Here is a 17,907-nt window from a genome sequence, read left to right on the forward strand (position 1 = left end):
TACCCCCCTCATTGGCCCACCCATCAGAGTCCTTTAATATTAAATGCCCGGCCTGGATGAGTTCTGACTGCCTGATCCTTGAGAAGTGTGAATTCCAACAAGATAGTATGCTCCCCTATGCACCCTGCACTAGTTATTTCCACACCACAAGCCAAATGCCACACAGCTCAAAGAGACACAACGCAATCGTCTTGGTGGACCCTCGGGTGGGTTCAACAGACAAAGCACAGTTTCAGGTGGGCGTTTCTATACGGCAATATAGATATATTCAGAGACAAGGCGGCTTCTGGCAGTGTGGATGTTGGGTGACAGATTGATGGGAGTGTTGGTTCTGTTGGTGGAGCGCCTGTAGGACAATCAGGTGATAGAAAGGCTGTGTTGGTGGATGACAAGTGTGGAGTAGTGACCTCAGTGAACCGCAGGGTATGAGGTGGAAGGAAATCTGAAGTTGCTTCTATTCCTTCCCATCTGAATATTAGTGGGTGACGGTGCAGTTCATGCGGATGGATAGTTAAGGGCATGTGGTCTCCCTAGCAGAGAGCATGCAAGCAACTGCTTGTAGCAATCAAACATTGCCGAGGAAGGAGTCATTGGTTTGATCCTGCTTTCTTGGTCAGTAGTAATTACAGTCTTCAGTGGGATACGCTGAGACGAGGACTGAGACTAACTTCTGGCTTGGGGTCCCTTGGGATATACTCCTAGTAATTCAGTCATTCCGGTAGTGCCGTATCTAAGTGGGATCTCATTGTGGCTCAGGTGGATTGTGCCTTCCTAAGAAGGGGTATCTGTTCAGAGTCATCACTCCTGTAGCACGAATCTGCCACAAATGAGAGGGGTCATTATGTCCATGCTAACAATTGTGGTGGGTGGATGAGTCGGGACGGGTGCCAAATGTCAATGGAGGGTGCAATAATTGTTTTTTTTGGTTGGAAAAAGTGGGGAAAACTCCAGAATGATGCTCCCAGTCATGTTAATAGTAAGGGGGATTGCGTGGAATTCTTTTAGGTCCAAAGAAGGCTATGGTACAGCAGCACGTATCTGCTTTTTAGGTTATTGGTTGCCCAGGGCGAATAGCCCAAGGAGTGCCACAGTTTGCCAGTCAACAATCCCCCCCCCCCCCATCACTGGTCACTTCGACATAAACAGATCAGACACTCTATATTGAGCCATTAGCAGCGATCCACACGCCCATACATACACATATAGGGTAACATGTCTAGATGTAAAATTCCTCTGCAACTCCACTCTATAGTGCAAGACAAACCATTGATGAATCTGTGAAGTCAGTTGCTCAGCATTACCAAGGCATTCCACAGAGTCGAACGAGAACTCCCAAGCATTACTGGATCAGCACACGATCGATCCAGTGTGGGACCCTACACCTTGTATGTCACCGATACATATCCTAATTTTACACCCTCAAACTGGCTCACTACTTGGGCTCATCTTTATGCTATTGTACAAGCACCCTTCGTGGGAATCTGTAAATGTGTTATTGTAAGTCATTTTTGATCGAAATTGACATCCCTGTTCTTCAAATAAATACAAATACAATGCACACAAAAATCCAAATGCCCATTCATCCCAGTGAAGTAATGTGTTGACTACTTACCACATCTCACCCATATGTATCCACAGAGAACACAGCCGGTGATGAACGGGGACCGTCCGGCACCCACACAAATGCCACATTGCACCCTGCATCACATGACACATACCAGTAAATCCAAAGCCACCACTGCACCACCCACAACAACAGGTATGCAGGACCTCCAAAAATCGGCTGTCACTCTATCAGTCAAATGTAAAGACCACCCCCAACCCCGCCCCCCAGTGAGGCAGCACCATGTGCCAAGCCAGAGCAACCTGTACAATTTAGCCCAGTCAGCCACTCCAGCCAGCCTGGCCCAGATACCAGCGCCAATACATGTGGCTGGGAAAGTGACCCAGGATGTCATTTCTTGTCCCTCATCCTCTGTTCATGCTGGTGTCACCTGTGAAGATAGCTGGATGTGGACAAAGCTACACCACCTATGGGCATAGGCATAGATGATACTAACGGAGACGAAGGCGGTACAGGTGTATAGATTCCAGACGTTCACTTCCTATCTGATCAACATCACCCCACAGCTGCCAACAGCCGAGAATAGTCCATTTAATGGGCCAATCTGCCAGGTTGGATAACTCTTGTGATGCACAACACTGACATTGTCAACCCCATCAGGAAGATGGACCCGGAGCTTCAGAACCAAGAGGACGCACCAATGGATGTGCTGCAGGACCTAAGAAAGGTTTTACCCTGCATTGCAAGAAGTTGGGACAGCATATGTGTACCATCCGACAAGGCAAAATGATGGTCTTGTGGGTGCCATAACACTTCAAAGCCAGCAAACGGGGGAGCGCACAGAGGAAACTCAGCAGTGCGTCCAACTGCATCTGGGATTTCGGATTGGCCCTTGTAGCAATTTCAGTCTGTGCTATCAAAGACCCCCACACCATCAAGACCCTCCACATGATCAACCTATGTGAACACCACAGATGAAGCGGTTATTGGCAACCCTCCTCATGGCTATGCATCGTGTACACACCCCCACCCCACAGCCCACATGGGAAGGGGAAGACACCAAACCAATAAGGGTTCCTATGGATACGAGTGCTCGCAAAAACAGACTGGTTCAAGGTGTGTTTGGGTGCTATCTGATGGACAGGATGCAGAGGTGTTGGGGTTGAAATCTGGGGGGCATGAGTGAGTGGATGAGTTCAGATACATTTTTGAGAGGGGAGGTGGAGCGGGAAGGGTGTGTCGGGTTTGACTTCTGGGGAATGGATACCAAAGCACATGTCAGTCCGTCATGTAGAATAACAGGTGCTTATTACACGCATGCACCCGAGAGTTCATTCATGCACCGGTGTCCACTTTGCCTATGTTAGCAGGTAAGACCATCTTGTTGATGGTGTAGTTTTAGGCATGTCTGTTCTACTGTCACATGGCTGCACAAGCCCCATCTCCTGCAGCATTCACAGGTGCTAGGATACTTTAGGATGGGAAGAGTTACCTCAAGGCCGAAACACGTGTCCGGGGTTCCTGGTGGTACTCTTGCTCGTAGGAGACTTGCCTAGCATTTGAGTGCTAGACTGTCCAGGTGGGTGGGATCAGACCGATATGAAAAAAGATAAAGGTACAGAAAGCCAAGACGTTGCTGGAGACCGTCCCGAGTAGGAAACCTGCAGTAGAACAGGTTATTTTGACTGTTGTCTTTCTCAGTAAGGGGGCTCTCAGACTTTTGTATATCCTAAAAGGAAACAACTGTTTCTGAAAGCAAAGCGGTCAAGACAAACACGCAAATGAAACACAGAAGTGGGATGTAAAAGCTTGGAATAAATCATAATCACTGGAAATTGCTAATCTCTTCCAAAGGCAGCAGGGCCAGTGCATCCCAAACTGCTAGGTCACCTCCCTTCTGCACAAGAGGCAGGGCATCCCAAACTGCTAGGTCACCTCCCTTCTGCACAAGAGGCAGGGCATCACCTCCCTTCTGCACAAGAGGCAGGGCATCCCAAACTGCTAGGTCACCTCCCTTCTGCACAAGAGGCAGGGCATCCCAAACTGCTAGGTCACCTCCCTTCGGCACAAGAGGCAGGGCATCCCAAACTGCTAGGTCACCTCCCTTCTGCACAAGAGGCAGGGCATCCCAAACTGCTAGGTCACCTCCCTTCTGCACAAGAGGCAGGGCATCACCTCCCTTCTGCACAAGAGGCAGGGCATCCCAAACTGCTAGGTCACCTCCCTTCAGCACAAGAGGCAGGGCATCCCAAACTGCTAGGTCACCTCCCTTCGGCACAAGAGGCAGGGCATCCCAAACTGCTAGGTCACCTCCCTTCTGCACAAGACCACAGGCAACTCCAGACATTACCGAACCAAACGATTAATAGGTCTTTCACTACTGGAGCATTGTAAGGAATTATGTTTCTGTATTGTTCTGTTGGTTTTATGTAAGTCCTTTAAATATACCCTGTGTGGTCTGTATGATTTAGACATTTTATTACACTAAACTAAAAATATATACCCTGGGATGCTTTCACATTGGTTAATATGCGTCCTACCATTATCATACATCTTATCCGACACTTAGAAAATTACCACAATTTAAAATATTTACACTACGTTTTAGTACTAATATACTGTAAATCAAGGAACTAAAATATCTTTCAATCGTGCACAGGGCTTGCTAAACCGACTCTGCCCGACTCCGATAGCGCATTTGTGCACAGTTTCTGATCTCTTGTAAAAATGCCTTTCACACTAGTGCAACAGAAAGGGATATGCTTTCAGCTGCAACTCCCAATATTCCAAGTAAATGCCCACAGCGTCTCATGACGACCATTGTCTGTTGGTCTCAGCATGAGGTTACGAAGCACCTGTGTATTTTATGGCTACCAAAAGGGAGCGGGGCTAGGGGGGTGATGACCGTAGCTGGTTTTTATGGGTGTTAAATCAGTTCTGTGCAATACCAAAACGGGATTTGTACATTCTTCTTGGGTTTCAAAGACAAAGTTTTACCATGGTGAGCTCTTTCTCTAATGTTTCCATGCCACGAAAAATAGCCCTGATAGAAAGAAACCAAGAGGAAAGACCACCTAACTAGACTGACCACCTAACTAGACCCAGACGAAACCTAGACCTTCACTCTCCCACTCTTACGCACCGGACGAACACAGCCAGACTGGCAGACGCATCTAGATAGACGTTGGCCTGCGTCGCATGTGGATAGGACTGTTCGAAGGATAACACGTCCGCGCCTAGGAAACGTGAATGCTAGCTTATGCCACAATCAAAGCCGTGAACACCAACCTGCATGGCGTTCGGATGGAGTTGTGAACGCTAGCTTGCCCACTCCTGGACCGATCTCTAAACACTAGCCTGCGCCGCGACCAGATAAAAGTGTGAATGTTGGCATGATCACACCAGTATGGAGCCCCAATCATTGGCCTGCGCCGCGCCTAGATGGGAATGCGAGGGCCAACAAGTGCCACTCTCCCCAGAACCGCGAGTACTAGCATTGGTAAAGGTCAGGTAACCCACTAACCAATAAGCTCAAACTCTGCATACTTATCTCACTCAAAAACTCACACAACCATCTCTCGCACAACAAACCGCACGCACTTCACAACACTGCAACAACACATAAACCGGAACAACAGCACACGTGGACTGACTCCAATCCGATACCTGCACCAAAGCTCAGCACCCGGTGTATACCGAGTTGAAGCTGCCAACAGCACACCACTTCTCGCACTATCCTACTCCCTTCTTCAACCTACTACCCCATCCCACCTTTATCGTTTGCAGATCCGCCTGAGCGCCTGGGGACCAATTCCGTTGGTGACGGTGCGCGGTACAAATATCTTTAACATTTAACATTTAACACCAGTAGTCACCGTAATGTAACAGCGCTCTCAGGTGGACTGCTTCGGGATACATTCAAACATTTATATTGTGGTTATTGTCTTTGTCATTGAAATATTGGGGAAGTAGCTCCCCCACAGCAATCCTTTGCATTTTAAACCTGCAAGGCAAGTTTGTTCCTACGCCATCGTCACCAGTTTTTTTTAAACGTAGGAAATAAAAATATGGCACTGTGCGTTAAAGCAAGAGCAGCGCTCCGTTATTGCCGATTCGTGCCTGTTCGCCAAGCTGGCTGTAACACAGCAGTACGGAAGTCTGCTGAAAATCCCCCAGTGGACATGCGCAGTGCTTGCTCCTGCCCTCCAAATCCCCCATGGAGCGCAAATTCTCCATATAAATAGGACTTTCAGCCGCCATATTGTGATGTCATTTCCACACTGTACATAGCCGCCACTTCTCGCGAGTCTTTTCGCATCTTTATCTCCCCATGCACTACACACACATCACTCATGGCAGAAATCCCAGAAAAAAGAGCTTTTCCCTCTGAACTTTGGGTTCAGCGGAAACCCCTCTAGGGAACTGATCTAGCAAGGAATGTGTTTTTTCCAGAACTCAAAGGAGTGTACATTTTTGCAAATTTTTCATTTTAATTTTTTTTTTTTTAAAGTCCATGATCAATGAACTACACGCAGACTTTGTGAATACCACAAACAGAAACACACAATGTTTTCAAGGAAGACATAACAACTGATCAATACTGCATTTGTTATTTATATACAAATTATAATTTTGTCGTACCAAAACAAGTTGCTTCGGAATCATCAAAGTAATGGATCAAAAATATAGACCATCATTCTAATTCGGCTGGTTAGGGCTACACAAAGTTAATCGCTAGTCCATTTTGTATATTAAAAAGCCATCCGTAAAGGGGGTGTCTTGACTGAAAAAGAAATTCGTAGTCCTATAAAATAAGTGTTTTGAATAAAGGCTCTTAGACTATACAGGTCTTGTAGCGGACCGGCACCAAGGCTGTTGGAAGCATCTGCAGGGCACGGCTGCACTTTGGGACAGCTGGATTTGCATTCTGTTATTCTCCCGTAAATTGAGGAAGTCGTTTTTCTGCAAAGGCCGCCATTCCTTCCAACCGGTCTTTGGTAGGAATAACCTGTATTTGAAAGGAAAACATGATCAAATAGAAGCAGTTATATGGTTGAGTGAATTATATTTTAAACCACCTAAAATTTAAAACCTTTAAAATAAGGTAACTTTTGTGCGCTTCATCATGAGAACAAGCCAACCTTTATTCACCATATGGGCAACGCTACCTGTCACAATCCAGGCGAGTGAGCCCTTCCGGGTTTTCTGCACTTGGGCAGAGGAGCCAGCCAATCCGGTTGTTTGGATCACAGGTTGAATCCACGATCCAAGCCCACGTTCCGAGCAACGTAAAGGCTGCTCACCCGCATGCCATCTACCCTTACCCTCCGCGGTCTCTGGCTTCTTCCTTCCCCACCTCCCTACTTCACATACTAGATTCCTTCGGCAGCGGCACCACCGATACCGAGCTGCGTCTTTGGGCACCATGGAAATGGAGCTCAGGTTTCCATCTCTACGGTGGCCATCTTAGGCAAGTATTTTATTTGAATGAACAGGAAGCTGCAAACAAAATATATTGAGGTCAGCACATCAGGTTTTTGGATTGAAAACCTGGGGTGCTAATAGCAATAAACCCTTCTGGTGGGCCGGATCGGGTTGTAATGGCAGCGGGAGCCATTGTTAAGGCCCTCATTGCAGGCCGGATCGGGTTTATTATAATCAAGCTCTTACTTAATTGCAAATAGGAGACTCTTCATGTTTTTTTAACACATCCTTAACTCTTGGATAACATGTTTCAAGTACTTTGGAGATAAATTCATGGGTGGAGGCACCAAACAAGTAAAGGCCTGCCAGCCCAAGTTAATGACATTAGTGAGCTAGGACAATTCCTGATTGTTGCACAGCTATTACTGTCTGGTACCACAGCACAGGGTGGTACTCAGTGGGAGCATCTCCTGGGGAGGGATTCCCCCTCTGGGACACAGGCAGGAGACAGCGGGAGAACGCTGTATTTTGACCCTCACCCAAACCCTAATAATTCTCCCTTAGACCCAGTTCCTTTTCATTTACCTCTATGTATGTATGTCAGTCTACCCCTCTCATTAGTACTGAGATGGGGGGGGAAGAGTAGAGACTACTCTCATATAGACCATCATGCGCAAGGACTGGGACGAGGAGGAGGCACAGAAAATGACGATCACCAACAAGAACATGATGGAGCAGTCTAGCTTTTTGTGGACTTCTCCAATAAAAACCAAAGAGGGACTTACCAACTTGTCTTGCCCTCCCTGGAGGAGCTGCGATTGCGTACGTGGTACAGCGAAGGAAAAGGAAGCAGACCGGGACACAGGAGAGGGAGCTGAGAGGTCCAAACCCAGTTCAAGAACGAGGGACAGAACAGCAGTCTGGTGGACGGTAGCACCACGCGTTTTTAAAGCCGGGGATGTGCTGGGAAAGAGAACTGAACGACCGGGAAGAAGACAGAGGCTGCAGAGCAGCCGCAGCATAGAACAGGTCCACGGAAGCCACAGGGACCCATTGGCTGTTAGACGATCAGGACAAACCAGAAACCCTTGCGGACCACGTGTTGGGGACTCAAGAGAGTTGTGGCAAGTACAGAGGGGCCACAGAGAGCCAACAACCTCAGTCTGGAACAGGTGGGAAAACCCAGATAGAAGAGAGAACCAGAACGGGTCGGTTTAGAGACCCTACCCGAATTGAGCGAAAACCAAGGGGAAGGTGAAGGACCTCTTCCTCATCACAGTCTTATTGGAAGGGACTGATGAGAAGATTAAAGCTAATGAAAGCAGACCATTGACAGGTTAGTAAACTAAGTTGTTCCAGGCCAGGGAAAGGGAGACATTTTTCTGGCTGTGTGAACTCTGAAACAAAGTCAGAGAAAGACCAGAGGAAGGCAGTCATTCCCCCTGGTATTGTGAACTGTGTCGAAAATGTAAAGAGACCAGGGAAAGGAAGTAATTCCCCCGGGTAGTGTGAACTGTGTTGAAATTGTGAAGAGGCCAGGGGTGGGAGGAGGAGAGTCATTCCCCCTAGCATTGTGAATGGTGCCAGAACTATAAACAGACCAGTGGAAGGAAGACGCTCACCATGGTATTGTGAACTGCAAAGAATGTCTGAGATCAGGCCAGGGCAAGGGAGCTATTCCCCTAGTATTGTGAAATCACTGAGTGCAAGAGGCCTGGAGAAGGGAGGCATTCTCCAGGAACCCAATAGTGAAGAAATAACATTGTGCAATAAGAAATGCTGATCTTTGCGGTGGAATTCTACCCTTTTGAGTTGAACTAAGAACTTTGCCGCTTATTTGACATTTCAACCTGGAACTTTGTTTGGTACCTCGAAAAGGGATTGGGACCTGGGGAAGGGAGCCACTCCCTCAGGCAAAGTTCCTACCCAACAAGTGGAACTGGGAGCCATTGTTCATAAGAAGGGAGCCATTCCGACCAAGAAGATCCACTATCTCTTTAGTTTAGTTACAAGTGTAAGGGATAGAAGTAGGGTTTTGACACAGAACAGTGAACTCTTGATTCCATGGGCATCCTGACCGATATCTTGGTGTTTTAGTTGAGGCAGGGAACCCCATCTTAGAATAGGGAGAGATAGGTTTCTCATTAACAAAAGTTTATGGAAACTATGGAAAGAATCCAGGCAATATGATTTCACCTTGATGGAAGTCTTGAAAAGGCACATGGAGGTGTGAAACCGATGTTGGAGTCTGTCAATTGCACAACAATATTTTTATTTAGAGTCACCAATAACAAGTTACTTTCTTACCTGGTAACGTTCTTTCGATGGGATGGTCCGACGACGTATTCCATATCTATGACATGTAATCACCACAGCTGTGCTGCTTCAGAAACATTTTTCGGCGTCTGCGTCCTGCGTCGATGCGCCGTCGTCGAGGACCTCCTCCGACGTCCGACGTCATCCGATGTGATAAGTAGGACGCACAACGCCCATAGCCTCAGTTGTAGTTTTTACCCCCAGAACGTGTGACATTAGTCAACTGCCAGTCAGACACAAAGCCTTGCGGAACGTAAGCTGCAATCGCAAAAGAAATTCTGCAGCGGGGAAGGCAGGGCGGGAGCGATATGGAATACGTCGTTGGACCATCCCATCGAAAGAACGTTACCAGGTAAGAAAGTAACTTGTTCTTCGAGCGGATTGGGTCCTCCGACGTATTCCTTATCTATGACAGACTCCCAAAGCAGTACCAGAGCAAGGAGGAGGGAAAGAATTTAGAATCAAAATTTAGAATAGCCAATCAAATAGCAGACCAAAGGACCGCCTTGCCAAAGGCCAGATCCTGTCCTCGGATGGAATCGAGGGAATAGTGACGTACAAATGTATGTACTGATGCCCAGGTGGCTGCATCACAGATGTTGCGAATGGGAACACCCCTCTGCAGGGCAGTAGATGCAGCCATACCCCTGGTAGAATGGGCCCGCAAGCCAGCCGGTGGGTCCTTACCCGGCAAGCGGTAACACTCCGAGATGGCCAAAATAATCCAGCGAGACAAAGTCTGTTTCGTCACAGCTTGCCCCAAACACTTTCTAGCGTAACCAATAAAGAGTTGATCGTCCACTCTGACCCGGGACATGCGTGAAACATAAAAGCTTAAAGCTCTCCTAGGATCAAGCCTATGGAGCCTCTCCTCTTCCTTACCAGGATGCGGAGGAGGATAGAATGCCGGAAGAACAACCTTCTGGGCCAAATGAAATTCCGTCAGTACCTTCGGAAGAAAAGAAGGACGCACTCTAAGGACAACCCTGTCCTTGTGAAATACAGTGAAGGGTGGCTTAACTGAAAGTGCCTGTAACTCACTCACTCTGCGAGCGGAAGTAACCGCAACTAAAAACACAGTTTTCAGAGTTAACAGCCTCAAAGGCCAAGAATGTAAAGGCTCAAACGGAGCACCCATAAGAAACTTAAGAACAAGGTTTAAATCCCAACCGGGCACCAGGAAAGGTGACGCAGGGAACACATTAGTGAGCCCTTTCAGAAACTGTGAAATTAAAGGGATTTTAAAGTAAGAACACTCTTCAGACGAGCGCTTAAAGATAGACAGTGCCGCCAGGTAACCTTTAATGGTACCCACTTGCAAGCCCCTGTGGGCCAAAGAAAGTAAAAAGGACAGAACCATGGGGATGTCACATGCAAAAGGATCCACATTCTGAACTCTGCACCAGTCGCAGAACTTACGCCAATGGCAACGGTACAGAGACTTAGTTTCTGGCCTTCGGGCCGAAAGCAACACCTCCATAACGTCTTCAGGGAGGTCCCAATCCTTATACCTCAACCTTTCAGAAGCCAAGCGTGAAGGTTGAGGGATCTGAACTCTGGATGGAGAACCTGACCCCCCTCCCGTGAGAGCAGATAGTCTCAGTAGGGAAGACGACGTGGAGGGCAGATGGACAAGTCGAGAAGGTCCGGGTGCCACGTCCTCCGAGCCCACGCCGGAGCAATGAGGATCATCCGGGAACCGAACTTCCGTAACCTCCGCAGCACTTGCGGGATGACGGGGACTGGAGGAAATGCGTACAGCAGCGGGAATGACCACTCCACCATGAACGCGTCTCCTAAGGCTCCATTTGGAGGAAATACCCGCGAGCAAAACCTTTCGCACTTCCGGTTTACACTGGAGGCGAAGAGATCCACTTGAGGGGTCCCCCAAAGGGCGAAGATCTCCAGGAGAATCTCCTGAGCCAACTTCCACTCGTGAGAGATCGCGCTCTGCCTGCTCAGAGCGTCCGCCGTCACGTTTTCGTCTCCGGCCAGATGAACTGCCGAGATCGAAACTTCCTGCTGGATGGCCCAGAACTCGTGCTGCATCGCCTCCCTGCACAGAGGAAGTGACCCTGCCCCCCCCTTTTTGTTGAGGTGGTGCATGGCCACTGTGTTGTCCGTCAGGATCAGGGCATTCTTTCCTCGCACAGTCGGCAGAAAAGCCTTCAGGGCTAGCCTGACGGCCCTCAGCTCCAACAGATTGATATGGAGTCTGGACTCCGACGGAGACCAACGACCGCTGACTGTCAGCCCGTTGGCATGAGCTCCCCATCCCGTGAGGGATGCATCCGTCACGATCGTCACCTCCGGCCAGGGAAGCCAAAATGGATCCCCCTTCATCAAGTTGCCTTCGACGGCCCACCACAGAAGGTCCCGGGCGACCGAGGGCGGCTCCTGAACCGGGTCCGACATCCTGCCGGAGGACTGCGACCATTGCGTCTTGAGTGCCCACTGCAAAGATCTCATCCGCAGGCAAGCCTCTGGCACCAGAAGAATGCAGGATGCCATGAGGCTGAGCAACCTCAAGAACTCGAAAACTGGGAGCGTCTGGGCATGCTGAAACTTGTGCACCATCTGCTGAATGTGAAGAGCCCTCACCTGGGGAGGAAAACACTGCCCCAGGGAAGTGTCGAGCACTGCTCCGATGTACTGGAGCCGCTGTGTTGGCGTCAAATGGGACTTCTTTAAATTGAGGGAAAAGCCCAGCCTGTGAAGGGAGTGGCAGGTGACGGACAGATGATCCAGGACTTGCTCGGGAGAGCTCCCCCTGATCAACCAATCGTCCAGGTAGGGGTAGACGTGAATCCCCCCTTGCCTGAGATGCGCTGCCACCACCACCATGAGCTTGGTGAAAACCCTCGGGGCAGAGGTCAATCCGAACGGCAGGACCCGAAACTGAAAGTGCGAGTCGCCAACCGCGAACCTCAGGTACTTCTTGTGCTTGGGATGGATCGGCACATGGAAGTAAGCATCCTTGAGGTCGAGTGACACCAACCAGTCCTGAAGCTGAAGGGCCTGGAGGACTTGAGAGAGAGAGACCATCTTGAACTTGTCCTTCCTGAGGAGTTTGTTCAAACAGCGCAAGTCCAAGATGGGTCTCAATCCCCCGTCTTTCTTCAAAATCAAAAACGAAATAAAAAAATAAGGGGAATACCATCCCTTGTTCCTCTCCGCTACAGGCACCAGTTCTATGGCGCCTTTCTCCAGCAGGGCTTGAATTTCCTGCGCAAGGAGCGGATCCGGACTCTGCAAAGAGAGGTTCCCCGGTGGATTGTCGCGAGGCCTGTGCCGAAAGGGAAGACAGTAGCCGTGGGTTATGATCTCCAGAACCCACACATCTGAAGTAATGGCTTGCCACTCTACAAGATGCTGCGCCAGCCTTCCCCCAACCGGCGAACCATGGGACATGGCCTCATGACTGAGTGGGAGCGGCTGCGGCGTTACCTGAGGGCAAAGAGGCAACTGCCCGAGCGGCCTTGGCACCACGGGTACCCTGTCATCCACCTCTGGTACCCCTGCGTTGGCCTCTTTGACTGCCAGCTCCTCTCGCTTTACTGAAGGACGAGTAATAGCGAAAGGAACCACCCCTCCACTGCTGTCTCCTAGGACGAAAAGGCGGAGGTTGGCGAACAGCAGCGCCCAACGACTTCGCTGCAGCTTTTGAGGTCTGCAACCTCTCAAGGCTCTCGTCAGTCTTGCTGCCAAAAAGGTGTTCACCGTCAAACGGCATGTTGAGGAGCCGGGACTGCACATCAGGAGCAAACCCCGACTTCCGCAACCACGCAAACCTGCGTATAACGGTGCTCGCCGCCATGGACCTACTGCCACATTCAGCTAAATCCAAACCCGACTGAACAGACTCACACATGGCATCCTTACCATCCTGGACCATAGCAAGGAAACCATCCCGTTCGTCCCCTTCGGGAATATGTTCAGCCGCTAACGCAACACAGTTCCACAGAGTGTGTGAGAAACGAGACAAGGCACAAATGGAGTTGGCCGCCTGAAGCGCCATACCACCAGAAGAAAACACTTTCTTCGCCCAGCCATCAAAACGTTTGTCGTCCCCATCAGGAGGGATGGTCGGGTACGACGCCTGCTTTGCCGGGGCCGTGGCCGCCTGCACCACCAAACTCTCCGGAGTGGGGTGCCTGGTCAAGTAGCAGGGGTCGCTACTGGCTGGACGGTATTTTCGCGACAAGGATCTGCCCACCGCCGGGAGACTCTCCGGAGCAGTCCAAGCCGCCGCCACCCTTCTCTGTAAAGCCATATGGAACGGCAGTACCGGGTCAGTTGGGGGACCAACATCAAGGATGTCCGTTAGATCATCTGGGGGAGCAGACCATCCCAAGTACTCAGAAACCCTAGCCATAAGGCGCCGGTACGAGGAATCGGCATGAGAGCCAGGCTCAGGCCTACAAAACTCCACCTCCGGAGAGGTGTCCAGTCCACTGGCATCATGCAGTGACTGCCTCAAATCGTCAAACTGACTATGGCCCGATACAATTTCATCTGGAACCTGACTAGGAACCAGGCCATCAGAATCCTCATCCGCCTCTGAAATATATTCCAGGTGGCGAAAAGAAGGCACCCGAGAGTGCTTGCACTTAACCAGAGCCTTCCTAGGGGGTTCCCCCGTGAGACGGGGTACCTCCGACACGAAAGGCGTCGATGGCGTCGAGCGAATCGGCGCCGGCGTCGAGAGAACAGGCATCGGCGCCGAGAGGATCGGCGTCAAGGAAATCGGCGTCGACGTCAGATGCAGCGCCGCCAGCATCGGCGGCGTCGACACAGCCCTCGAAGCCGGAGCCCCGAGCGTGTCCTTCGACGACCTGAGCGTCGACGGCTTCGACGACTTCCTCGAAGCCGGAGCCTCGAGAAAGCCTGTCGACGCCCTCGATGCCTCAGACGTCGACGTCTTCCTCGAAGACCTCACAGGTGCACACGGTCTCGAACGCGTCGAGGACCGGGACCTGGAACGGGTACGTCGAGAACGAGTCTCCTTGTCCGAACGGGACCTCTCCCGTGACTCGTGCCGACCACTCTTGCGAGCGGTGTCTCTCGACCGCTCACGACCGACCCCACTCGGGGGCGCGGACGGCTCAGTACCCTGCGACTCGAGAATCGCCAGCATTTTCTTCCCAAAGGAAGCCCATTCCTCCGGCGTCGCATGGCTGGTAGGGTAAGCGACGTGCCGGGCAGAGTCCTCCGAAGAGGACCTGGAAGACGACCGGTGTCGGCGCTTCCGAGAATGCCTCGAAGAGGTTGAGGAGTGGCGAGACCGACTCCTAGAAGGAGACCCACGAGACTTCCGACGATGACGCGGAGAGTCACCTCTCGAATCATCCGTCGAAAGCCCCGCAGACTCGACTTCCGGGGCTTGGACACCCGACCTACCGACAACTTCTTACGTTCGCGTAAGGCTTTGGACGTGAGTGACTGGCAGTCGATACAGTCATCCGTGTCGTGGGCCTCCCCGTCACCGACATCTTGGACCCACACTCCCCGCACTTCTTGAAGCCCGGACGCGGGGTCGAAGACATCTTCACACGAAGGATTTTCACAAAAACGAACAGGTTCGAAGAACCGAGAAGAACAGAAATCCAAAGAGTCGAGGCGTTAACCGAGATTCACGAAGCAACACGTTCGCGGAAAAAACGGAACTGAGGCTACGGGCGTTGTGCGTCCTACTTATCACATCGGATGACGTCGGACGTCGGAGGAGGTCTTCGACGACGGCGCATCAACGTCATCGACGCAGACGCCGAAAAAAGTTTCCGAAGCAGCACAGCTGTGGTGATTACATGTCATAGATATGGAATACGTCGGAGGACCCAATTCCCTCGAAATGAAATTACAGGGCAATGACTCATTTTTTTTTAAAAGTGTTTAGCATATTTAAGTGGTCAGGGCCCTTGAGATTTGTAACGCTCACCTGATTCCCACGGAGGCGCAGGTCTGGCTTCGAGTGCTGATGCTTCTTCAATGGTGAAGCGCAGGACTCTGAAGATGGACAGGAAGGGCCCTCTACTCTGGCTTCTCCGGCTCGCAGGAATATTCCCCTGTGCGTGAAAATGGAGTATTACCTACTGACTGAGTTATGCTTAAGCCTCCCACTCTCTTCCAACCCTCCACGATACCCTTCCACGATTCCCTGTGAAGTCTCACCTTAGGGTCAGGAAGGATGAGCTCTCCATCCTGCTTCTGATGCAGGGGCGCGTTGAAACCCAGTTACTTCACTGTATTGAGAATTGATGGGAGTTCAGGTAAGCTTGACTATTCAGGTAAGGCTCTGTAAAAGTTCTGTTGCAAGTTCAAAAGTCCAAGCTTAATAATAATGTTCCTTGTCTTTTTGCAGCAAGCGCTAATGCTTATGTCTTTTTTCCCCTTAGGGGCCGGGGTTCGGAATGCCGGAGATATGGCGCCGACCCGAAGTGAAACGTGCAGTTCCAGTAAATGGCAGGTTAGTTCTGGATGAGCGCTCGGGAACTGTCTTTGCATACGCTCATTCAATGTCTTTGTCTTTTTTCCCCATAGGGGCCGGGGTCCAGAAAATGCCTGGAAGCGGCAAGACCCGAAATGAAATGGGAATGGCCCAACAGGTAAGTCTTATTCCCTTCCTTCTCTCACCTCTTATTCTTGTCTTTTTCTCTAGGCTCTGGGAAGTGGCTGTGTATCCGGATGATCGCTGCTGAAGATGGAGGCACCCAGGAAAGGTGAGTGAAATGCAGCGCTGCAGCAATCGTAACGAAATGCTTTTAAAAATGATGTCTTCCTTTTCAGGATCGTCGGTGTGATGTCTCTGTGGTGCAGATTTAGCTGGTAAGGTCTCTTGTCTCCCTTTGCAGGTGACCCAGGATGCTGACAGGCGTGGCTGAAGTCCAGATGCAGGAGCTGTCACGGTGAGCGTCCAGCTGCGAGGAGCAGAACAACGCGAAGCGTGAGTTGCTGATCGGGTGCGGTTTAAATAGCTTTGGAAGAAGTTCCAAGTGTGTATCCTTCCTCCGATCAGGTATGTATCCTTCCCCGACCACACCCGGGTGGAAAGTAGTCCCGAAGGTAAAGTAGTTCCATTCAGGCCTCAAGAGGGCCTGGATGTGGCAGCATGGTCTGCATCAGGTAAGTGCACAGTAAAACACTTGAACACATGTCTAGCTTTATGAGCCTGGCGCCTAAGGCGCCAGGACAGAGGTCCAACATGAGCCTGGCGCCTAAGGCGCCAGGACTGCGTCCAAAGGGGCCCAGCTTGGGCCCGATGGCACTCCACTGGGGGAAATGATGCCTGCCTCTGGGGTTGCTGAGTCGGACCTGGCTCCTTGGAGGTAGGCATCATGACAGTACCCCCCCTCAAGGCCCCTCCCAAGGTTCTTCCCTCCGGGGGTTTGGGCTTGTTCGGAAATCTCCGGTGAAACCTTTGTACTAATCGAGGTGCGTGGACATGGTTACTAGGCTCCCACGATCTCTCCTGAGGTCCATATCCCTTCCAGTCAACAAGATAGAAGAGTTTCGACTTTACCACCTTGGAGTCTAAAATGTCTTTAACTTCGAATTCTAATTCCCCTTCAATTTGAACTGGATCTGGAGGCTTGGACAATCGGGCTCCTGGTGGCACTGGCTTCAAAAGTGATGCATGAAAAACTGGATGAATACGCATGTTGGACGGTAGATCCAGTTTAAAGGCCACTGGGTTGATTATAGCTTTGATGGGATAAGGTCCTATGAATCTGGGATTGAAGGTTTGCGGGCCCTTGAGGGGTAAATGTTTAGTTGCTAGCCATATCTGGTCTCCTACTTGGTAAGGAGGAGTTTTACTTCGGTGCAAATCAGCGTTTTCTTTCTACTTTTTCTTGGCTTGCTGTAAATGAGTTGCAGCTTCTTTGAAGGCTCGGGTTATTGTGGAATGCAGATGATTTACTGCGGTCATTTCCAGGGTCAGAGGTGGATCTAGGTCAGAGGTCCGAGGATGGTGACCATACAAAGTATAAAAGGGGGTTTGTCCGGTTCCAGAATGCACTGAATTGTTGTATGCATATTCTGCGATCCAAAGGATGTCTTTCCAATTTAACTCTGATTGGTGTAACATGCACCGAAGATATTGCTCGAGAGTCTGATTGGTTCTCTTGGTTTGTCCGTCGGTCTGGGGGTGGTGGCTGGTGGACAACCGCACATCTATTTGTGCTAGTTGGCAACACTTCTTCCAAAAATGTGAGATAAATTGACTTCCACGATCCGAGACTAATATGGAAGGGAAACCATGTATGCGAACTATATTCTCCAGGAATTCCTTGGCCAAGGTGGAAGCTGAAGGCAAACCCTTTAAAGGGATAAAGTGGGCCATTTTGGAGAATAGGTCCACAATCACAAGGATTGTGTTGTAACCAGCACAAGGAGGCAGATCTGTTATAAAGTCCATTGACAGGGTGTGCCATGGTGCCGGTGGAATATCCAAGGGTTGAAGTAGGCCGGCTGGCCTTTTCTTTTGAGCCTTGTTTTGGGCGCAAATTCCACAAGACAGTACAAAAGACTTTATGTCTTTTCTCCAAGAAGGCCACCAGAAGTGGCGTTTGATTTTTTCCTCCGTTTTAGCGATACCAGGGTGT

General features: G+C 50.2%; 1 protein-coding gene across 1 annotated transcript in view; it reads right to left on the minus strand.

The window, feature by feature from the left end:
• Positions 1 to 6,158: 6,158 nt before the first annotated feature.
• ECHDC2 (enoyl-CoA hydratase domain containing 2) overlaps positions 6,159 to 17,907 on the minus strand; it is a 190,342-nt gene continuing 178,593 nt past the window's right edge. The window contains exon 10 of the mRNA XM_069642179.1: positions 6,159 to 6,572. Coding sequence (XP_069498280.1) covers positions 6,495 to 6,572 — 78 coding nt within the window. The 3' untranslated portion in view covers positions 6,159 to 6,494. The remainder of the gene's footprint in view (positions 6,573 to 17,907) is intronic.

Source organism: Ambystoma mexicanum, chromosome 1q, assembly GCF_040938575.1.
Source record: "Ambystoma mexicanum isolate Mex_15411 chromosome 1q, UKY_AmexF1_1, whole genome shotgun sequence".
In the NCBI taxonomy this organism is placed as follows: Eukaryota; Metazoa; Chordata; class Amphibia; order Caudata; family Ambystomatidae; genus Ambystoma; species Ambystoma mexicanum.